This window comes from Periplaneta americana, chromosome 11, assembly GCF_040183065.1.
Source record: "Periplaneta americana isolate PAMFEO1 chromosome 11, P.americana_PAMFEO1_priV1, whole genome shotgun sequence".
Lineage (NCBI taxonomy): Eukaryota > Metazoa > Arthropoda > Insecta > Blattodea > Blattidae > Periplaneta > Periplaneta americana.
Window position 1 is genome coordinate 79,074,798 of NC_091127.1, and position 25,519 is coordinate 79,100,316.

The 25,519-nt window shown below is 36.0% G+C and overlaps 1 protein-coding gene across 1 annotated transcript in view; it reads left to right on the forward strand.

The window, feature by feature from the left end:
• Window positions 1-852: 852 nt before the first annotated feature.
• Window positions 853-25,519, forward strand: part of LOC138709119 (ornithine carbamoyltransferase, mitochondrial-like) — a 36,023-nt gene continuing 11,356 nt past the window's right edge. The window contains exons 1-4 of the mRNA XM_069839655.1: window positions 853-1,009; window positions 6,748-6,868; window positions 13,618-13,781; window positions 21,943-22,228. Of these exons, the coding sequence (XP_069695756.1) occupies window positions 855-1,009; window positions 6,748-6,868; window positions 13,618-13,781; window positions 21,943-22,228 (726 nt within the window). The 5' untranslated portion in view covers window positions 853-854. The remainder of the gene's footprint in view (window positions 1,010-6,747; window positions 6,869-13,617; window positions 13,782-21,942; window positions 22,229-25,519) is intronic.

The window sequence follows — 25,519 nt, forward strand, 5'->3', positions numbered from 1 at the left end:
AATGAAGTGGGGGCAGCCATAGTTGAATTTTAAATTTTACTGACAATGTGATCCACGGTCGACTCTAGTAGAAGGTCGGAAAGTGGAAACTTGGCAACATGTACATCAGGCATCAGTTTTCTTACGAGCGCTTGGTGTACTATGCGATTTAAGCCTTGCTTTCGCGTATTGAAGAATATTTACCATTTATGCTGAGTTTTTATTTTTAAGTTTTGGCATGAAATCAGCCAAGTATGGCTTCTATAATTGTCCTCGAAAACATATGAAACAGCAGACTATATAGAACTAGAAAGAAACGAAATGGTAGATGTACCGGTAGCTCCATTTTTTAGAGTTAATCAAGACTCTGATATTTTTAGCTTTGAAGCTGATACATCCAGCCTTCTAAACAAATCATCTTATGCCTCTTTCAAGGTATCCTCAAAGTTACATTGCTAGAGTCGACCGTGTACGATCACAAAATGAGATCAACTGTCCTTCAATAGCTTCTTTGCAACCGAATTCTTTCCTGCTCCCAAATTAAAGTACTGGTGCCGCCACTGCTGGCTTTACTCTACTAAACACTGGGTATAGTTTCGGATTTAATTCATGAAGAGAAACATATGCAAGTTTTCTCACGACATCCACTAACAACCGCAGAGCCTGCAGCACTTTCGTATCGACCTACAAAGTTAATATTATTGTTTCTAACGTAGTAAATTCATTCAAAGTGTAAAGCAAAGTAAAAGGCCTCTAAATAGCCATATACATTATACCACAGTTTCTGACAATAGGTGCTATATAATTTCAAATGTTACAATAACAAAGAGATAAATAAAACGCTACAAGAAAATTTCTCAATTATTGTAGTATTCATGGTAACTACTGAAACATGTCGCTCATGCAATGCTAAAAGGAAATTCAGCAGCAGCTGTGAAGCAATGTGGGGCTTTCCCCGAACAGTCAGGAGCGTTCTGAGGTCAACGAATCCCTTGCATACCAGAAGATGGGTATGGAATCGACGATGCAAGTAAGTATTATATTATATTTTCGGGCGATATTTCGGGTCAGTTTCTCAACTCTTTTGATAGTGGGAATTTATCATCATACTTCGAAGTTGAGGCACATAAAGTCTGAAGTTATGTGCATACAGGCTGAAGCAGTATTTACAGAGGAGCTGGTAAGGTAGTCCTCTCCCATCATACATAGGCTTACACCGTATCAATTACAATATAGGCCGAGTAAATAAATAAAATAAATAAATAAGTAAATAAATAAATAAATAAATAAGTAAAACTTTTACCTAAAGGACAAATGTGAATATATGTTGGCCAGAATACATAGTATTATCGTCTCTCAGGTGTTACTTACTTACTTAACTTACAAATGGCTTTTAAGGAACCCGGAGGTTCATTGCCGCCCTCACATAAGCCCGCCATCAATCCCAATTCTGAGCAAGATTAATCCACTCTCTATCATCATATCCCACCTACCTCAAATCCATTTTAATATTATCCTCCCATCTACGTCTCGGCCTCCTCAAAGGTATTTTTCCTTCCGGTCTCTCAACTAACACTCTATACGCATTTCAGGATTCACCCACACGTGCTACATGCCCTGCTCATCTCAAACGTCTGGAGTTAATGTTCCTAATTATGTCAGGTGAAGAATACAATGTGTGCAGTTCTGCGTTGTGTAACTTCCTCCATTCTCCTGTAACTTCATCCCTCTTAGCCCCACATATTTTCATAAGAACCTTACTCTCAAACACCCTTAATCTCTGTTCTTCTCTAAAAGTGAGAGTCCAAGTTTCACAACCATACAGAACAACCGGTAACATAACTATTTTATAAATTCTAACTTTCAGACTTTTTGACAGCAGACTAGATGACAAAAGCTTCTTAACCGAATAATAACACGCATTTCCCATATTTATTCTGCGTTTAATTTTCTCAAGAGTATTATTTATATTTGTTACCGTATGTTGCTCCAAGATATTTGAATTTTTCCACCTCTTCGAAGGATAAATCTCCAATTTTAATATTTCCATTTCTTACAATATTCTGGTCACGAGACATAATCATATACTTTGTCTTTTCGGGATTTACTTCCAAACCTATCGCTTTACTTGCTTCAAGTAAAATTTCCGTGTTTTTCCTAATCGTTCGTGGATTTTCTCCTAACATATTCACGTCATCCGCATAGACAAGAAGCTAATTTAACCCGTTCAATTCCAAACCGTGTCTGTAATTCTGAACTTTCCTAATGGGATATTCTAGAGCCAAGTTAAAAAGTAAAGGTGAAGATACATCTCCTTGCTTTAGCCCGCAGGTGTAGAAACATAATATCTTCTTAGACCTATAAGAGTTACTTACACAGGGCAATACTATTCAAAAAGGTAAGTTTTAACAAATCTATTATTATTATTATTATTATTATTATTATTATTATTATTATTATTATTATTATTATTAGAACTTATATAATTTGTAATTAAAATAAACGACATAAATGAAGTAATTGTAAAGTATAAACCACAGAAATAAACTTGTCTTAAAATAATATTACTGGGAAACACACAACATTTGGATAAGCATTTAGAAAACAATATATGTTCTATTTGCTATAAATACAATTCCCATATAAGTAAAATTCGTGTTAGGATGGAAAATTGAGCATAATAAATTATTGCAATGAAAAAAAAGACATAGGCCTATTTACTGTAAAATGGAACTAACTCCAATATTGTATTAAGTTCAACATTTGGATTTGTTAGTACTTTAACATAATAAACATGCTCTCAAAATTTGGTTGAAAAAAATATTAGGAAAAAAGTTGTCATTTTAATGGTGTGTCCTCTTAAATGTGGGCAGACCTGTAGGATTATAGGCAATAACAATGAATGAAACATACTGATAATTAATTATTCTAGTCTCTTTATATTCGTAACATAAAGCATAAAACTTTAAATATATAATCTTTAAATTTCTTGCTTATTAAATTTATTTCATACAAACTGCATTAATTACACTAATTTTACCAAAATTTTTCCAATATTCTTCTGAGAAGATTAACTTCATATGTAGATGAAATTATTGGGGACCATCAGTGTGGTTTTAGGCGTAATAGATCAACTATTGATCAGATATTTTATATTTGACAGATAATGGAGAAAAAATGGGAGTATAAGAGTACAGTGCATCAGTTATTCATAGATTTCAAAAAGGTATATGACTCGGTTAAGAGAGAAGTTTTATATGACATTCTTATTGAATTTGGTATTCATAAGAAACTAATTCGATTAATTAAAATGTCTCTCAGTGAAACGTACAGCAGAGTCCGTATAGGTCAGTTTCTGTCAGATGCGTTTCCAATTCACTGTGGGTTTAAGCAAGCAGATGCACTATCACCTTTACCTTTTAACTTTGCTCTAGAGTATGTCATTAGGAAAGTCCAGGATAACAGAGAGGGTTTGGAATTGAACGTGTTACATCAGCTGCTTGTTTATGCAGATAACGTGAATATGTTAGGAGAAAATCTACAAACGATTAGGGAAAATAAGGGAATTTTACTTGAAGCAAATAAAGAGATAGTACATCTTGATTACACAACTTTTAACACTATGTCACTTCGGAATATGTATTATATGTCTTTCTCAACATTTAACACGAGAAAGAATACAATAGGCTACATATTCCTAAAGAGATAGGTTTGGAAGTAAATCCCGAAAAGACGAAGTATATGATTATGTCTCGTTACCAGAATATTGTACGAAATGGAAATATAAAAATTTGAAATTTATCCTTTGAAAAGGTGGAAAAATGCAAATATCTTGGAGCAACAGTAACAAATATAAATGATACTCGGGAGGAAATTAAACACAGAATAAATATGGGAAATGCTTGTTATTATTCGGTTGAGAATCTTTTATCATCCAGTATGCTGTCAAAAAATCTGAAAGTTAGAATTTATTTATAAAACAGCTATATTACCGGTTGTTCTGTTTTGTTGTGAAACTTGGACTCTCAATTTGAGAGAAGAACATAGGTTAAATTTACATTTAACAAAGATAAATTCCCCCAAAAAGGAATTAATGCATTACAAAATTAGATTAATCCATGACGACAGTGTACGCTGGCTTTATCAAAAAAGACTTGAACAAAAAATGTTAGAAACACCTGAAGATGAAGACATTCACAAATAATGGGAAAATATTAAAACTTAAATATCACAGGCAGCCGCGGAGAGCATCGGAAAATATAAGGCTTTCACACAAAAGAAAAAATTAAGATCATGGGATGATGAAATTAAGGAGATCATAAAAAATAAAAACATAGCTTATAGAAAATACCTTCAAACAAAATCCGTCAATGATGAAATAGATTATAAACATAAAAGGGCGATAGCTAACAGAGAAATTAGAAAACGACACAGGCAATCATGGAAAGAGTTTATATCTTTTTTAGAAATTGACATTTATAAAATGAAACCCAATACATATAAAATTTTAAAATACATGAACAGAGACATAAAGGAATCCGCTAAGATAAACCCTTGCCCCAAAATAGAAACATTCCTAGACTTTTGCAAAAACTTATGGAACAATCCTACCTTTGATTCAAAATTCTGGGACACAAAAAACCCAGATGAAGAATGCATTACAAAAGAAGAACTAAAAGAAGCATTAAAGACGAAAAATAGTAAATCACTGGAGAAGATAACCTAAATTCAGAATTGTATAAATGCAGGAGATCTATTTCAAGAAAGATTACTAAGATTTCAAAACAGAATATATCTGACTGCCACTTTACCGAAAGAATGGAAAAATAGTGTAATTATTCCCATATATAAAACAGGAGATAAACAAAATGTTGAAAACTATAGAGGGATTAGTATCCTCAACACGTGTTATAAGATATTTAGTAGGATTTTAAAAGAAAAATAAAAAAAAAACATGCTGAAACTTTCCTTCTGGAGTGTCAAAATGGCTTTAGAAAAGGAAGATCATGTGTAGATCCATTATTTAGTATCAAACTATTGTTAGAAAAAAGAAGAGAATTTAATTTAGAAACCCATATAGCTTTTATTGATTTTGTGAAAGCTTTTGATAAAGTCCGAAGAGATCTTTTATTCGACATATTACAAAATATAATAGAAATCTACACAAACAGCAAAATAAGTGTCAAAATAAATAACTGTATATCCGAAAGAAAATTAGTTAATAATGGCGTTCGACAAGGCTGTCCACTATCACCAACTTTATTTAATATTTATATAAATGAAACTATTTTAAAATGGAACCAAATCTACACATCAGGAATCAAAATAACCAGTACTCTAACATTAAATACCTTACTCTATGCCGATGATCAAGTCATAATTTCCAATTCAGAGGATAATTTACAAAGAGGATTGTATACATTAAATAAAATATTAAAAGATTTTGGGATGGAAATTTCAGCACAAAAATCAAAAGTAATGGCATTTTTAGGACAAGACCCAGTCAGAAGTAAGATAATACACAATAACCAATGCCTCGAACAAGAGCAAAATTTCAATTATCTGGGTTGTGAAATATCTTATGAAAATGAAAAAGATGTGAACAAGAAAATTACCAAATTTACACAAATTCTAGGAATAATAAACAATACATTAAAAGCTAAATTAGTGCAAAAAATCTACAAGAATAAAAATATATAATACACTAGCATTACCCTCCCTTTTATACGGAAGCGAGATTTGGACATTAAAGAAAATAGACATGAACAGAATCAAAACAACGGAAATTAAATTTTTCAGGAGGACAGCAGGATATACTCTTTTAGACCGAAAAAGGAATGAAGAAATTTTAGAACAATTAGAAGTAGAGTCAGTAGAAGAAAAAATCAGCAGATACAAATTCAATTGGCTAGATCATGTAAGAAGAATGGAAAATTCAAGAATCCCAAAAATTATGATGCAATATAAACCTAGAGAACATCGTCGACCAGGAAGGCCTTTAAGAAGACTGCTAGATGGGGCCTAATTCGTGAAGGATGATGATAATGATGATGATGATGATGATGATGATAATGATGATGAACATAGGTTAAGGGTGTTTCAGAATAAGGTGCTTAGGAAAATATTTGGGGCTAAGAGGGATGAAGTTACAGGAGAATGGAGAAAGTTACACAACGCAGAACTCCAGGCATTGTATTCTTCACCTGACATACTTAGAAACATTAAATCCAGACGTTTGAGATGGCCAGGTGATGTAGCACGTATGGGCGAATCCAGAAATGCATATAGTGTGTTAGTTGGGAGGCCGAGATGTAGATGGGAAGATAATATTCAAATGGATTTGAGGGAGGTGGGATATGATGGTAGAGACTGGATTAATCTTCCTCAGGATAGGGACCAATGGCCGGCTTATGTGAGGGCGGCAATGAACCTCCGGGTTCCTTAAAAGTAAGTAAGTAAGTAAGTAAGTAATTCATTTATCTCTAAACTAAAAGTAAATGAAAGAAAGAATAACATGAAATTTCACTGCCATGCTACTCAGTTGTCAAAAATATGTAGTATTTTAATAATACTAATTTATTTACTCAGCAATAAAAAAATGAAGTTCAAATGAAATTTCACTGTAGACAAATAATATGCATAGCAAACATAACGCCACGGTATCAAATAACAGTAGGCCTCCGTAGAAAATATGTAGCTGTCAAAATGTTAATCTGTGCATCTGTGTGTGTTAATTTAAAAACTGGCATGGCTCTGTAACTATTACAGGTCGCCCAGTTCGCTGGTGGGAAGGGACTTCGTTGAGCCACTGCGTCTGTCCATCTCCGACGTCGAAACGCTTGTCTGGACTGCGAGCGATTTGAAACAGGAGCTGCAGGGCAAGCGGAAAGTAGGGCAACCCTGTTTTGTTCGATTAGACAACGCTCATATCGCTTACTAATGGAATCTTGTCTCCATCCCAATTTACCTATTTTCATTCCATCAATCCGAACTGCTTTCAATAATAAATGCGAATTTCTTCTTTACACATATGGAATCCTTGTTGACAACTTACAATAGGCATGAATAGAGCGAAATAGTAATTTATTATAATATAATATAATTTATTATAATATAATATGAAAATATCAACAAACAAAACAAAATAATGGCAATTTGTGGAATATTCCTCATTACATAAAAATTAATCATTCATAAACTGTCCGGTAGAGCAGCACCCAAACTTCCATATAACAATAATAAGTCGATATATAAAACATTAACATTAACATTATATGAAGGGTTCAGAACCATAGTGGGCCAAGCGCCATTTACTAAAACCGTATAAAGCAAGGTTTAAAATGAAGTTATTACCATAATTCGATGGAAAAATATTGCAAGTAATATAAAAGTATACATATTAAAACTAAATGATATGTCAATCTTCATTAAACTATGGTATTCACTTAACTTTAACCCTTGATTTCTCCTTTTTTAATAAATGGCGCTTGGCCCACTATGGCTCTGAACCCTTCATATTTAATTCGGAAGTAAATACTGTACAACTAACAGGGCATTGAAAGGAGGCCAATACAAGATATACAGCCCCATATTCTTTTCTAGGATGTAAAATCCTATTTTATACGACAGTAAACAGTTGGAGTTGGTTATTTTGAATATCTATACAATACAAATAGCAGTGAGGCATTAGGAACACATAGATTAAAAAATAAGAAATAAAGTATCAAAATACAGAGATAACTAAAAAAATTCCAGTCGCAAATAATATAAAATACCGCAAAAACAGCTTACAAGTTAAAACTAGAGACAAATTTACGTTCAGAAAAAGATGGATAGATTCCCATACGTTGTTGATGATAATAATAATGATGATAATGGTGGTGGTGGTGGTGGTGGTGGTGGGCGTACCGATGCCTAAGTTTTATACGACATGCCACAGCATATTATGCTAAGACAGTTCGTGAGAAATTAAATAACATCTCGGTGTCCAATGGATTGGACAAGTTGGACCTCAGTCACGGCCTCAACGGTTACCAGACCCCGCACCTCTAGAGTTTTTCTATGGAGACATATGAAAAAGCATGTTTTCCAGACAGAGTCTGCATCTATAGATGAAATGAAACAAAGGATCACCCATTTTAATCAACACATTCCACAAGCAACACTTTTACGAGTGGCAGAGGAATGTCAGGATCGAGATACTTTGAAGTGCGTACTTTCAAGGTTCATAGTAGGTATTACAAAAATTACGAAGTACTTCAATTTTCATAATAGTAAACTGCAGGGAAAGAAACAGAATACCTATCTGTAGTAGTACCTGCTTCGCGTGCACGTGCAAGGGGAGTTTGGGAGGCAGGTTAGAACATATTTTACATAATACTTTCATGGTATCAAATCTTATGTGTTTTATAAAGTGATAAGAAGTGTTTAGGACCAAGGACGGATAGTGAATGAGACCAGTCAAAATTTGTACAGTTGTTAATAGAACATCCAGTGCTGTTAGAGAAATAAAATCTTCCTGAAGTTAAAAGAAACAAGACGGAAACAATAAGGAAATAGGAGGAAATCTCTCGTCAGAGGGATGTGAAATAAATGAATCTCAGATTTCGAAGAACTTGAATAACATGAAAACAAAAATAAACGCTACCTACTTTCAATACTCAATACTATTCAGGAGTGGTAACATCTCTGAAGGAGATCAGCGGCCCTGGAATTACGCCATAATCGAAATCTCCGAGCAACACCCATTAGCGCATTTCCCCTGCATTATCTTATGAACATGTCCACAGCTGTGGAGTAACGGTTAGCGCATCTAGCCGCGAAACCAGGTCGGGGCAAGTTACCTGGTTGAGGTTTTTTTCCGGGGGTTTCCTCAACCCAATATGAGCAAATGCTGGGTAACTTTCGGTGTTCGGCCCCGGACTCATTTCACCGGCATTATCACCTTCATCTCATTCAGACGCTAAATAACCTAAGCTGTTGAAAAAGCGTCGTAAAATAATCCACTAAAAAAAAATCTGATGAACATGTCTGAATTTTTCCAGATATGCGAATCATGGACAGACCGTCCATCAACGTAGCATCAACACTTGTAATTTGTTCTCGGGCATTACATGTTGCTTCTAGTTCGATACCATGGAAACCCTTTCTCTTGACATATTCAACACCTTGTACAGCGGTTTTTACGATCGGAACATATTTCTTCTGTCCCTTGTTTTTCTCAATTTTTAAATCAACAGAAGAAGGATATTTAATCCATAACCTGAATTTCCTTATTACAGCAGTAAATAATTTTGAAGTCAAAGAAACAATTGTCAGATGAAATCCTATGTCTTCTTCTACTCCATTATCAAATTCTACATCTCGGATATAACAAAGAAAAATCATCATTCGTTAAGGTATTACCTCATCTTCCAAAATTATCTCCCGTAATATGTTGAGTTATCCACTCTACATTATTTCTATCAAACCTAAACAGCCAGTGATTCAGTTGAAAAAAACATTTACAAGAACTCACTTTATCAATTTAGCAATTACCAAATTACCAAATGGACTCATACGGGGTGTAAGTTTGACATCCTCATGTTTCTGACGTGCATACGTTTTATTTACCGGAACTGCGTTACAGTGCGCTCTGGTCCAATTAAACTACTGTATAGGATTCTATATTCAATTTCACGTAAGTTTCTGTGAACTTTACGAAACTTTTCGGCCGATTAGCTAGCAAAAATTCTGTCATTACACAACCTTACTTAACGAAGTGAAGTTTCCTAGAAAGATTCCTTTAAAAATATGTATACATACTCAGTTTTCAAAGCACACACTGAATTTTATTCATCCCAAAAACAAGGCAAATACTCTGCAGGAAAGAAGATGCTCGTTGTTGTAGTTGATATTTCATGTTTAAGCACGTACTTGTGTGTTTTACATGGTCTTAAAATGTAGGGAAAAAGGTAGATGCTCCAGCTTATTCTTATCACTCGATGTGTTTTATTCATATCACCCATGTCTTCAAGTAAATGGGACACACTTTGAACATTTGCGGTAGTGCACTATGCAATTGCATTGAGAAAAGTAATCTTTACATAAGTTAATATGGCTCAATTTAGGTATTTTATTCCCCAAAGAGTATTTATGTATGATTCATACAGGCATATAGAATCGGATCGTGCTGTAAGGAGATTATTTCAAGAGAGTTTCTCTGGTGTCCAAGTTCCAAAGCGAAGTTCGATTAAAAAATTGGTACATAAACTTCGTGTAACGGGAAGCGTTTTTGATAAGAATCGTAGATTTTTTAAGTGTTTATTAGTAGACCTAATAACTTACCCGACAAACAGTAGGTATATTTACTGAGGACTTCTTGACATCCGTTCACCGCGGTTATCGGTCTGACTCGTCCAAGACCCACAAGTAGTGGAAGCGGGCGCGCGGAGAATTGTTTATCTAATATAATGTAATAATGTTCTACTATATAATATTTCATGGTAGAATGTGCCTACTAAGAGATCTGTTACAAATAAATTAGTTATACTCACATTTGTCATTTCAAAATAATAGTTTTCCCCATTTGGCAAGTGATTTTTGTACCGCACGGTATTTTCATAATTTAGTACGTATTAGAGAACGCTGCAGTTCTACGGATATATATGTGGAAGGAAAATTGCGTGAGAAATTATTTCCGGAACGTTTTTCTAGAGCCCTCTTTATTAGGAACTGAATTCGTACACTTTTGTACTGAAAGAAGCTGAACTAAATATTTTATCCTCTTTAAAAATTCATTGTTCTCAGACGGATTTTAACCCGCAAACATCGGATTCAATTGCAAATACGGTGAGCTTTGGGGTGTGGAGAATGATACAAGGAGAAAGAAGAAAAGATCTGGAAAGATGAAGAATAGGATGAGAGGGAAGTGAAGAGAAGGAAGAAGATGAGAATTACGGGGGGGGCGAGAAACAAAGAGTTTGTAAGGAAAAGAAAGAAGGAGGAGAAATGAAAGAAGGAATTCGAATAAAAAGAACAAGGCGAAAAAAAAATTGAGATTATGTATACAATGCACTAGCGAAACGTTACTCCTATTAACGTCCATAAAACTGAATGTAGGGTAGATTACGTCTACCGTTAAGCAGAATATAATCCAATAAAGATAAAGTATTGCTTCATTTTGCCTTCACATAGGCCTATATAACTTTTAAAAATCAATATATCGATGTATTGGCAATAAAACATGGTATAAAGCATAGATGTCCAATTGTAACTCGTACGAGGTAACCCCTGGCGTAAGCAACCCGCAGCGCATATTCTTTAAGGTCGTTTTTCCTATTTTATATGGAAAGTTATTGACCTTAGCAGAGCATGCTTGACGTGCATTATCTCCTGGTTCTATAGGCGTTTGGACACCCATAGTATAGAGGAAACACACTGACAAATATATGAACAAAATACAGGCATAAGCAGGCCTTCATTATCTGGTAATGTAATCGATAGCCGTCTTAACAAGTAAGAAAGTTGCAGCGTATAAAAATAAATTTAGTTTTCATATCCGAAAATACTGTGTATTTTAAGGATCCGTCTTAGTATGAATAGTAATTTTGTTTGCCGTGAAAGTAAAAAAAACAACTTCCCTATGAGTATCAGTAAAAGGAAAATGTATCTGCAAAGAATACTCTAAGATTTCACTATCACACACATCCGTCTTTGTAGACCACGAATGAAAGTAAAATTTCTTAGAAAATGAAAGTGCGGAAGATATCATGTATGTGGATTAAGAGGACACATCCGTGCAGCATTACTCAGAGGTGACTGTTCCTCCGATGGGGAATTCAAATAACTATTAAAAACTTCTACGCCTTATTTGTCACTGTGCATCCGTTGTGACTTATATAATAGCGTTTCTGACTGCAGTTAAGTGGATCCGGGAAATCAAAATATAACCATTCATATACACATAAAGTGAGTCTTTGTTTTTTACGTTCGTTCTATACTCTTTCGAATCCTGGCGGGTCTACATAGAATTTACGGAGAAGAAAAACGGTGCTTGGTAATAGGTTTTCGCAGGTTACTCCATTTTCCCCTACCAATATTCCACTATTCCAGCTATGGTTTGGAATGCACAAAAGAAGTATCATACGGTGCTATGCAGTTCGCCTCCGATGGTGCAGTGAGACAATGCCTAAGGCGGAAAAAATAAACTTTAGAGCGTCGCCCACAGATGTGGACGCTTGGGTGAATGACCAAGTCAAGTTTCCGCCATTGGATTATATATAGGCAATTGTGTATACAGTGCTTTCATTTCAAAACTTCCCAGTCTAAATAACTATTAAATTGAATTCAATTTAAACAAAATACACGTGAATTTACATATTAAGGGGAAGTTTCAAACTAGGTTTAATTGCATTTTAGATTGCACCCCAACCCTCAGTCACCCCACTTTGAAATTGCAAATGGCACCACTATATTTTTATACTTACATATAAAAGAGCATTCATTGTTTGTACACCTCGTTAATTTGTTTTCGCATCTTTTGTTTTCTATCGTCGCCTGGTAACCTGTATTTTTGTTATTATCAGTTGATTGTAGGATGAAAACACAGCTTATTTAGTGTAATTTCCTAAATTTAATCAATAAAGATGATTTATATTCTCTCTTGAAGGGTATACACCATTTTAAAATAATTTAATACATAAACATATGAAATGCTCGATAAGTTTTTGTAGCTTTATTCTCTTCAGATCTAATGAACGAGAACAACAATCCAGGTTGCCAGGCGACGATAGAAAACAAAAGATGCGAAAACAAATGAATGAGGTGTATGAACAATTGAATACGATTTCATATTTAAGTATACAAATATAGGGGTGCCACTTGAAATTTCAAAGTGGGGGAGGCTGCGGGTAGGGGGTGAAATCTAAAATGCTATTAAGGCTGGTTTCAGACTTCCCCCTCAATATCTAAATTGACGTGTTTCTTCTTGCAATTGAATTCAATTTAAATAATTAGTTATTTAGACTGGGAAGTTTTCAAATGAAAGCCATGTATATAAAAAATTTGAACTACGATTAGCATAGAAAAAAAAGGTCAAAGAATTTATTGTAAAAACTTATTTAGCGTCTGAATGAGATGATTTATTTATGTTTATTTTTATTTTAGTAGCTTATTTCACGACGCTTTATCAACAGTTTAGGTTATTTAGCGTCTGAATGAGATGAAGGTGATAATGCCGGTGAAATGAGTCCGGGGTCCAACACCGAAAGTTGCCCAGCATTTGCTCATATTGAGTTGAGGGAAAACCCCGAAAAAAACTCAACCAGGTAACTTGTCCCCAGCGGGAATCGAACCCGGGCTACCTGGTTTCGCGGCTACACGCGCTAACAGTTACTCCACAGCTGTGGAACATACATACATACATACATACATACATACATACATACATAACATTACATTATATTACATTACATACACCGGGACAATGTCTAAAAACGGGATTGTCCCAATCAAAACGGATGTCTGGTCACATTACCTAAAATTAATGAAAGGGCCGCAAGTTATTTTGAAATCGTAATAATTTGCTGAAGTGCGAGTTCGACTTGGAGCCACTGTATGGTATTTCTGGCGTTTCGACATAAGTCCGACTTGTTGCAGACGCCGCCCCTGCTCGAAGGCGTCAACGTAACACTATTGCTGTCTCATCATTGCTGCAGAGCGGAGCTCGCAGTGACTTCTGCCGTCAGAAAACTGGGAGGCAACGTCACTTTAATCGACAACCCGACCTGGGAGGAATGCTCCGATGCTCAGGAATTGGGCAAGTACGCATACTTACAATCTCAACAAAGATCCTTCATGTAAATGCTAAATTCCTTCCTCCTTATACTAGTAACCCAGTCCTAGTCGGTTACATAAAAATAGGACAGATATTGGAAATATGCACTTTAAGAACGTTTCCGTTTTGTGTCAAGTAGCAGAGTATAACTTGGATTCGAATCCCGGGGGTTGTCTTCAAAGATATGTTTCTGCTTTTCTAGGAAAATTATGGAATGCAACATAATAAGTTACATATCACCGTTGTTACATTGTATATCACCGCCAGGGTGTGCCATAGGCGAGTTGTCTACGCTACGGCCGTGATAAAATGAGATGATGGAGATTTGTTGGAATGTCATAGCGGAACCGGAGATCCGGAGAAAAAACCCCTGCGTTATCTGGACCACAGACTTGCCTAACACAAGTTATAAATCAGGGGTACTTAGGGGTCCGCAGGATTATAAGTCCAGCGCTCTAGCCACTAGGACTAGACCACCCTGGTGGCTATGGCTACTTTAAAATGTTTATACATAATATATCTATTACTTCTACTGTTACTACTGAAATTATGCAGAAGAATATACAGAATATCCCATTTATCTTGTGCACATATTATAATTTTTTTTGTTTGGGTGGATATGTATTGGAATGTTTGTTTCTGAGCGTTATGTTACAACGAGGGACTAATATGAGTGTGGAGATTTGGTGACGTGACGTCATCAATTTTTCAAATAGCACTACATACTTTAATCATGTTACATTGATTATACACATTAAGAAGAGTTCAAAAATGTATCACAATGTCACTTTCCTAATCAATAACAACAAAAAACGAAACAAAAACGTACTTCCAATGTGATAATGTTATGCTTTGAGAGTCACAGAAGATGTTCCAGATGGTGATCATTCACATTAATGCACATTCGAAGGCGTTCCCCGAAATACCTTATGACTGCCCGGCATGTTGCTGGCTGAATGGACACACAAGCCTGTCGAATGCGTTGCTGCATGTCGTCTGGTGTTGTCAGAATGTTCTGGTACACAATGTTCTTTACAGTTCCCCACAGGAAGAAGTTGAGTGGCGACAGGGCCGGAGAACGTGCAGGCCACTGTAGTGGATTGTGTCGTCGACAATAGTTGTGGTTTGTTTACATGTTAAAACAGCAAACACACAACGCACGACGTGTACGGACGTCAGTCGTCTTTCGTTTTGTGTAAGTTAATGCACAAGATGAATGGGGCACCACAGCAAACAGCACATTCTGCTGGCATTCAATTTGCACTCTGTTGTTGTTTATGATTAGGAAGGTGACATTGTGATACAATTTTGAACTCGTCTTAATGTGTGTAATCAATTAACATGATTAAAATATGTAGTGCTATTTGAAAAATTGATGACGTCACGTGTATCTTGTACCATAATGTAGTTCATGCACCAAATCTCTACACTCATGTTAGCCCCTCCTTCTAACATAATTCTCAAAAACAAAAATTCCAATACCTATATAAACAAAAAAGTTATAATAGGTGCACAAGATAAGTTGGACATCTGTATAATAACTTGCTTACATCTACTGATTTTTCCCATCATATATTAGAATCTAGGGGTCATTCTTATAGTCCGGTGTTTTCTGATTTCTATCTAATCCTCGAGACATCCATTATGTTTATGTACGGGATGTTCAGGAAGTCACTGGGAAGATCAACTGTGACTTATCATAGATGTTGAAAGTGATGTCTACGAGCGTCAAAACAGATCTGGACCCGTTTTATTTCATTTTCAAATAATTTCACTAATTTTTATTGTGAAATGCACCCCATGTACACGGTTATTGCAGCTGGTTAATTCAATGTGTGACCTACACGACAAGTTACAAAATATTCAATATTTTTTATTTTTCTATGTCTAAATCTAAGCATTTAGGAGAGAACTGTTAATACCATGTATGTCCTTAGGGTACAAGGTGTATGCCTAAACAGTGAAATTGCTTACAAGTTCAAACTAATATTATGAATTTAATAAAATGTTGACTGTGACCTACACGACAGGGAAAATTCCAAAAAGTACAAGAAGAATATTATATTTTAAAAATTCTGCTCTTTTATTAATACCAAAAATTTGTAACATATATTGAAATATTTAGTGATAATGTATGTTAAAATTGTACACACAACAAACTGAAATCATATTACCATAATGATTTAGAACATATAATTAATTGTGACCTACACGACATGCTAATTGTGACCTACACTTCATGTGCAAATATTACTGAGAAAGAACATAGTATTAATTTCCTTTGGAACAAAACATTTTAACCCATTACAAAAGAAGAAAAATGGTCACTAAAACTCAACATTAATCTTTGATCCATTTGAGGCTCATGTAATTTTAATTTTATCTGCTCTTTGTCAACAATACTTATATCCTCTAATGTAGGCCAAGCAAACTTTTCACATCGTGAATTATAACGCAGGAATTTAACACTGAAAGTATCATCAGTACTACTTGAAAGAACTTGGCCAACAAAATGTTTCTGTGATTTTTTTCCAATGAATTGAACTAACACCCAATCCCCATTATTGATGTTTCAATCCTGAATTTTAAAATCTGTAGCCCTACATTCAACATTAGGCACAGGGTTTACATCTGTAAGTTCACCAGTCTGAAAATCAAATATTTTTGCACTTGAACCTCGTGCTGTCGTTGAAAACTGTATCTTGTATGGTGAGACAGGCTTGAAGTAGTGTGCTTTTCTTGTATCCGGGATGGACTGTACATTACTCCACAGCTGATCCAGGTGCTTCTTTTTTTCAACAATATCTGTTTCAGATACATACAGAAATTTCACATTTTTGCAGATTTCCCTGGCACAAATGTAGAAATCAATGGCATTCTGGGGGTCGGTCTTACGTGCTTTTGTTGCTTCTCGTACTCGACGTTTAGCAATACCTCCAAGACCATCAATTGTACCCTTCCCATGTGATGTTGCTGAAAAATTCCATGCAGTAGGAACACTGTTCAGAGTCATGAAGGAAAGTGAAAATTTTTGTTTAAAATGCTGTGCAGCACCATCAGATTGAAACTCAACACTGGCCAAAGAAAACATGTCTTTCTGTGTATTTTTAAAATCCTCTATGACTGCTTCATTGAAAACAGCTACTGCATATTTATCATGTTGCATGTAGTTTGATACAACAATGTACGAGGTTGAATTTAATTTTCCTGATGTGTCCTTATAGTAAAGTATAGCAGTGTAAAGTGTGCATGAGTTTGAGTTCCAGTGTGCAGACTGGATTTCGTCTTGATACTGAAACACATAATTTTCACTGAAATCCATGTGCACGAGAAGTTTTCCTTCACTCAGGTTCTCCTTTTCTTCTATGAAGTGTTGTGCCTGAATTCGCTTAACATACACATGAGACAAAAATGCTGGCAGTTTTTCTTCTAATTTTATCACAACTTCCTCTTTGGTTAAACACGACGTCATTCGAGTTAATCTTCCTGCTTCATCTTTAACCCATTCTTTATATGTGATATCTTCTGCTAATGCTTCTTCATCAACAGTCTTCACTATTTCTTTGAACAGAACAGAGTCTTTGCACACTGGACATGTTTGCATCATACAGTCTTCATTTCCTTCATCACATACAATCTTGTTTACAAATTCTGAAGTACTCCTCGGAAAAATTGGTGTCAAACTGTCCAAAGCTAATCGAACATTTTCGTGATGTACACACAAACACAAATTATTGGGAGTATCTGCACGAAGGCAAATGTGTTGTGGTCGCAGGGAGCAGAACTTAGAAAGACGTATTTTCTCTCCAACATCTGGATGGGTTTCTCTAAATATCTGGTATGTTTCACCAAGAGTGAGAAACAGATACCGCTTTTGTACTTTCATTTTTTTGCCTTCTTCTCGAATGATGATAAAATCTCTCATACCAGGACATGAATAAGAAACATCATCCTGCTCATAATATAAAATGACAAAATCCTTTACTTCAGGGGATATTGCAGTGTTTGGCCTTTTCTTTGGAACTGTTTTTAAGATGTGAGGTGAAAACTGTATGGCAAGTTTCTTAACCAAAGCTTCTCGTTTTCTTGGGCTGTTTGGTAAATTTCGTTTCACCTTTGCCATCGCCTTTCCAAAAGAGGAATTACTCTTAAATGCCTTACTAGGAGAATCTGGCATTACTGAAGCTTTCTTCAGTTTTTCTTTACATTTAGCTCTATAACGTTGCTGTTCTTTACATCTCTTCTTCTTTTGTTCTTCCCTCTTTGCTATAGATTTGTTCATTTCTGCCCTCCTTTTATTTCGCCACATCTGCTGTCTCTCATTTTCCTTTTTCCTAAATTCAGCATAATCTTCTTTCTTCTGCCTTTCCCGCTGTACTCTCTTTCTCTCAGCTGCAGTTTTACCCATCCTGATTTTAGTCTGAAAGAAATTATGATGCAATGTGACCTACACGACAATACATTTTACTAAAAAAACATGGATCTTGTATCATTATAGGTTATGTTACTATTACTTTATAGTTCCTTGAAACATAAAGATAGAAAATAAAAATTAGAGCCACAGAATTTCAATCCACTGATAAACTAAAAAGAAATTTAGGTTTTTTTTTTGTGACCTACACTACACTCAAGACACATGTGAAGTAAACCTTTGATTGTGAAGCCAGGTACAGGTAAATTTGAAAACAATGATATATGTATACATTCAGTAGAGTAAGGATAATTACCTGAAAATTTTTCAACTGGTACTTTGCTCTACTTTTGACAATATTTACATTTGAAAAACAGTGTTATTAGGCATGCTTATCTTAACATGTGTGGTTGCCATTTTAGATCATTCAGTGCTGCCAACCTGTGATAAATAACCAACATTTTCAACATATTCTGAAACCTAGAATGTTTAGGGATCATACAATATGAAAATTATTCTGATACATCATACTTCATAAATTGATGTCTTGGGATACATTGGCATGGAATTAACCAGCTATCAGTTCATTAAGTGTGGCTAGAAAACCTCGATACACTGCAATTATTTTCATTGTCATTCTGTTCCGTTTTTATATTATCCAAAAATCGTCATAGCTAACATGGTGGGTGAAACAATATTCTTAAATTTGAAATGTAACATTTCTATGGGATTATTGGGTACTTTCATGATATTGGATTGGAGGATAAGTTAGTAATGTTTTTGTAAGGCTTCTATTACACTATCAGAGTTCTTTGACAAAGAATATGATAAAATATTTTATCAAAGATCTTTGATAAAAGACAGGATGTGAGGTATGTTACACTACATAAAATCTTTCATAAACTATTTTATCAAAGATAACCTAAAATTAGTAACAAAAGCTCACCTAACACGTGTTCCACAACAGTGAACATGTGTTCCGAGAATTTGTTGATATTAATATTTATGCGTTAAATTTATAATACCATGAATGAAGAACAGTATTATGCTTGTTTAGCCACAATTATTCCAATTATTACATAAGCATTTTACCGAAAAAGAAACAGAAAAAGAAACGCCTGTGGGTTAAACCGTGGATTGCAAAACATGATAAGAGAGGTATCCATCAGAACTTATTGAAAGAGCTACAGTGCGAGGACTGAAAATTTATACAAGTTATTATAAAATATTATATATTAATATTAAGTTATATTATACAAATTATTTATTTACAACATTTAATTTCCTTCACAGTCCGATATCAGAATTTTTGTGGTAGCAACAGTCCAGTTATATTTGCGTTTCGCCATATTTGTTTCAAGGTATAGAAATCTTTTATAAAAGATAACAAGATGCAATTATATTTTACAAAAGATCTTTCATCAAAGAAACTTGTATGAAAGAACACCCATTACACTGTCATTTTACAATATATATTTTATAAAAGATTTTTGCCAAAGAACTTTGATAGTGTAATAGCAGCCTAACGTTTATTGTTTTACGGGTTGGTAGAAATGCAAATTTATTATTGTCCATTATTCCATTGTTGTTGATTAGTTACCTGTTTTGTGTCGGTGAAAACAGTATTCTGGATACAAATCGGATATTTGAAGTCGAAACAAGATGGAGTGTCAAGTGAAGAAAGATGAACATTTCCGTCACATTATATTCTTCGGGCCATATTCATAGACTTCTTAGGGTGGGCTTCCGGTGGATGATCAGCGAACTAACGTTTTTCGTATTCAAAAACCAGTGTTAGCGATACGCTACGATATGAATCCTGTACAAGTAATCAGTCGATAGCCGGGGCTAATTTAGCACGCTCGTAGCGCGGGCTAGCGAAATGTCTATGCATAGCAACCAGTTTAACCGAGGATCAAATGCAACAGCACCGGCCGAAACAATTTGTGCTGTATATGGTCCTAAAGCCACGTTTCCACTATTGCAACTGCGCAGGATTAATGAGAGGCAAACAATAGTTGCCAGTTAAAACTGCAGATTCTCTTGCGCACATCTCGTTTCTATTTGCGCACATATTAATTTTGGATAAGCAAATATCACAAAGGAAGGAATGAAACTAGAATCATGATTGAGGAAGTGAGCTGGCCCAAAAATCACTTTTTTTTTTTAATTTACACGGATGTCAAGATCAGATTTTGAAATTAAATTACAATTGATTGGACCAGAAAGAATTTTTTTTTTTGTGAAGCAGTTTCAGCAGTTACCAGACTGGCATGTGTGTAAGATTTAGAGTCACTGGTGACAGCGTTCCAAATTTAAGACACTTTCAAATTGTCAGGTCCTACTATTTCACGCTATAAAAGAAGTTTTCCAGACGATTGTGAAGGCTCTCTAAACTCACGTAAAACTAAAATTTTTTAATTATTATGTTACTGAATTAATTTATTGTGAAACATACCAATAAACACAAATAAATAAGACATTAGAATAAAAGTCTTTTTTCTGCAATCGAGCTCTTTTTTTCAGAAGGAACCCAATAATTATCTGGTAAAAAATATTTTTGGTTAATTAGATTATAGGGACGTAACGGTAGGGACAGGAGGGAATATGAACCATATTACTTACGTTTGGCTTTTAAGTTACCCGAAGGTTCATTGTTGCCCACACATAAGTCCGCCATCGATCCCTATCCTGAGCAAGATTAATCCAGTCTCTATCATCATATCCCATCTCCCTCAAATCAATTTTAATATTATCCTCCCACCTACGTCTCGACCTCCTCAAAGGTATTTCTCCCTCCGACCTCCCAATTAACGCTTTATATGCATTTCTGGGTTCGCCCATACGTGCTACATGCCCTGTCCATCTCAAACGTCTGACTTTAATGTTCCCAATTATGTTAGGTGAAGAATACAATGCGTGCAGTTCTACGTTGTGTAACTTTCTCCATTCTCCTGTAACTTCATAATTCTTAGCCCCAAATATTTTCCTAAGCACCTTGTTCTCAAACACCCTTAATCTCTGTTCCTCTCTCAAAGTGAGAGTCCAAGTTACACAACCATACAGAATAACCGGTGATATAACTGTTTTATAAATTCTAACTTAGAGATTTTTTGACAGTAGACTAGATGACAAAAGGTTTTCAACCGAATAATAACACGCATTTCTCATATTTATTCTGCGTTTAATTTCTTCCCGAGTGTCATTTATATTTGTTACTATCGCGCCAAGATATTTGAATTTTTCCACCTCTTCGAAGGATAAATCTCCAAATTTTATATTTTCATTTCTGGTCACGAGACATAGTCATATACTTTGTTTTTTTCGGAATTTACTTCCAAACCTATCGCTGTACTTGTCTCGAGTAAAATTTCCATGTTTTCCCTAATCATTCATATATATAGGCATACTTGTACTATATGTAGGTTGTAATGAAGAATTAGGTTCACTTTAATAATTAGATTATTTTTAAACTATTAGTATTATTTATTATTATTATTATTATTATTATTATTATTATTATTATTATTATTATTATTTGCAATTAATGTGTGCAATTAAGTTACCACTGCCGCTAGGTATTTGCCCATTTGCAGTGTAAAGACAAACACACACGTACATAAATTGTATGATATTACATTACATTATATTTGTTACGTTTCCGGACATACAAAGATCGTCTTCCTCAATGCTCATTCTTGTCTTCACACGTGTTTTATATCACTGCTGGTTGCAGGATGATAAGCGAGCTGTTCTCGGACATGGTGGTGGTAGTTGCGGACAATCACTGCAGGGTGCTGGATCTAGCGGAAGGATCTCCTAAACCGGTAGTGTGCATATCGGACCACGTGTTCCAGATGGTACAGGCTCTTGCTGACGTCATGAGCATCCAAGAGCACTTTGGACATACTAGGAGTCTCCTTCTAGGCTGGGTCGGGCCCTCCCTGCCAATGTTCAACTCGTATCTGCTGCTCTTGCCAATGTTCGGCATCCACATCAATTACCTCAAATGTTACTCGAATGTAAGTACCTATAGGTCTACTATACTATGTTCTACTTTTTCATTATTAACATGCCGTGACAAAGACAGCTGTTACCTTTCTTGATTCAGATGTCAACCTTACTCATTCCACAGGAGGTAGGCAATAATGGTAAAACGGCACTGTTTTGGCAAAGCAAAAGAAATATTCAAGCAATCGAAATCTTTTCCTCTTCCTTCATAGATTGTTGCCACCACAGCGTGGAATCATTCCCTTATTTAGTCCCATCTCGTCAGGAAATAAAGCAGAAAGAGGTGATAATGCGACAACACTGCGATAGTAGGAATAATGAGGAAGTTGTGCAAAACTGGCTTTCAGGTAGAAGCTCCCTGTGAAGTAGGCTTGAATAATTTCAAGAGGAAAATTGTTCAGGGGCCGGGTATCGATCCCAGAACCCTTCGCTTAGAGCACGAATGCTCTACCGACTGAGCTACCCCAGGAACTATACACGACACCGTCACAATTCTTCCCTTTATATCCACACAACTCAAATGGGCTGACAAGACGCCAGAAACCCAACTTTGAATGCACACAATTCTGTGTGACTTAAATTGTGGCTTTCTGTTAACGTACCTACAGTAACGAATATATTATGCAAATCTGGCTTTCAGGTAGAAGATCCCTGTGAAGCAGGCTTGAATAATGCGCTAAGCGAAGGGTCCTGGGATCGATACCCGGCCCCGGAACAATTTTTCCCTTGAAATTATTCAATGACGTGGTTGCTTTGTATTTCAAAACGAATGACATGTTAACCATAGAAACGAATAGACTTTACACGTCGGTGAAAGTGCTTAAGCACATCTCATTCATAGTGTTATGCCCAAGAGCAGATCTTTCACTGCAAACCCAGCATTCTCCAGTATTTACTATTTCTGTCTTCCTCTTTATCTCCTCATATGATTCATAAATCGTATTGTCGCCTATCATCTGACATCTTCTTCTACCCCGAACTCTTCTTCCGTTCATCATCTTTTCCAGTGAATCCTTCAGTTAGCAGTTTCTTCTCAACCAGTGACCCAGCCAATTCCTTTTCCTCTTTCTGATCAGTTTCAGCATCATTCTTTCTTCATCCTCTCTTTCCAACACAGTTTCATTTCTTATTCTGTCTGTCCATCCTTTTCCATATCCACATTTCAAATGCTTCTAGTCGCTTCTTATCACTTCGTCGTAATGTCCATGTTTCTGCCACATACAATGTGCTACACTCCACACAAAGCACTTCACCGTGAAAAGACTCACCATGATGTGTTTGCAGTTTTTCTTGGGAAGGGTAAATGCGGTAACTTTCCGCTGCTTTCCGTATAAGCACATCTATGGAAACTTTATTCGTTTCCTTTTTTTTTTTTTTTTTTTAAATTTGAACTTCCTGAAAACCGATAGAATGTACAAGTATACAAGTTTAACTAGGCCTAATTTGACCATAATAATAGCAATTATTAATATCGTCGTTATCATTACCATTCCACATTCATTACCTCTCCTCCCCAATATTATTATCTTCATTCTCAGCATTGCGTCCACACCTGTGGAGTAACGGTTAGCGCGTCTGGCCGCGTAACCAGGTGGCCCGGGTTCGATTCCCAGTCGGGGCAAGTTGCCTGGTTGAGATTTTTCCGATGTTTTCCCTTAACCCAATATGAGCAAATGCTGGTTAACTTTCGGTGCTGGACCCCGGACTCATTTCACCGGCATTATCACCTTCATCTCAATAAGACGCGAAATAACCTAAGATGTTGATAAAGCGTCGTAAAATAACCTACTAAAAAGATTCTCAGCATTGAAAATTGTTTCGTTTGTACTTCTCAATGTGGCGCATCGTTTGTAGAACAGGTAAGGTTTCGACTTTCCGCGCTAGTAACCCAGATTCAAATCTCGGAGGATTCAAGTGAAATTTTTGGTGGACAAAGACGTTGCTTGGTGGTAGGCTTTCGTGAGGTACTCATTTCTCTTACCGACACTCCACCATTGCTCCATTAATAGTCTTGCTACATAGTTCTCCATCCCTTGTTGCAACGCCTACGGCGGCGAAAGAACTATAGTTTTGACGCGTCTCTCATACAGGGTCCGGCAGAATGATCTCCCCGATTTGAATTGGCCGCCACACAGGCTTTTTGGTAGTTGCGCTTGAATGGTATATATACCTTTGAGCAGCATAAGCCATGCAATTTCAGTTGTCAACATGGTGTGAACAGGTGAACATTGTGAATTTGTTATTGAGAATTTTTTTAAAATGGTGATTCTGTGATTACAACGCTGTGGCAATTGCGTAACCATTTTAGAGTAGGTCGACACGAAAGAATTCCTGATAAGAAAACCCTACTGATATTGGTGAGTAACGTCAGACAAAAGGTTCAACTTTCAAACAGAAGTCGTCCGGTAGATGTCGCAACGTTCGGGCTCCTGAGAATATCGCAGCAGTGAGGCATGCTGTTACTACATCTCCAAGACATTCAGGCATTAAACATGCTCTGATAATGGGAATATCTGATGTCAGACGAATCTTACACCTATAGTCCGTCCCAGGAATCTGTGGAGTATCTTCACGCATATGAGGCCGGAGTCTATCTGTGCCGGTGTGTATTGCGGGCAGCATCAGCTCGAGGACGCTAAAGGGTAAGATGGTCGTGATAGAGTAGAGTTCAGATAGAAATGATCCAATCCCTGCAAGCGAATGCTAGTTTCGTTCAACCAACACCTTCCTCCAGAGCGATCATTGGCCCTAGCCTTCCCACACGCCACTTGCGCAGAAGTCTTGTTTCGTCTTTCTACTCCACAGATTTCTGGAACGGACCACAGATCTCAAGTTCCATGCCTACAAAGTTATGGTGGTTCAGGAACTTCGGCAACGTGACTGGACCAACCGCCAAGATGCTTGCGAGACCGTATTGAAACAAGTTCCAGGCGATGCTGTTGTGCTCAGTAATGACGAAACTCATTCTCATTTGTCTGGCTGCGTCAACAAACAAAACGTACTATATTGGTCCCCAGAAAACCCTCGAGAAATGCATCAGCAACCCCTCCACAACGAGTGTGTTACTGTTTGGTGTGCTGCTGCACAATTTAGAATAATAGAGCCAGCTTTTTTGACTAAGAAGTACGCACAGTCACTGCTTGAGGAATGTATAGCTCGTGAGGGCAAGCATTTGGACGATATTATCTTTAAACCAAAGTGATGTCAAAATGACAAATATTCCTCTGCAAGATGGTAAAATAAAATTTTGAATAGGATTTATGTTTCTAATCCAGATGATCATTCTGCCGGACCCTGTATGT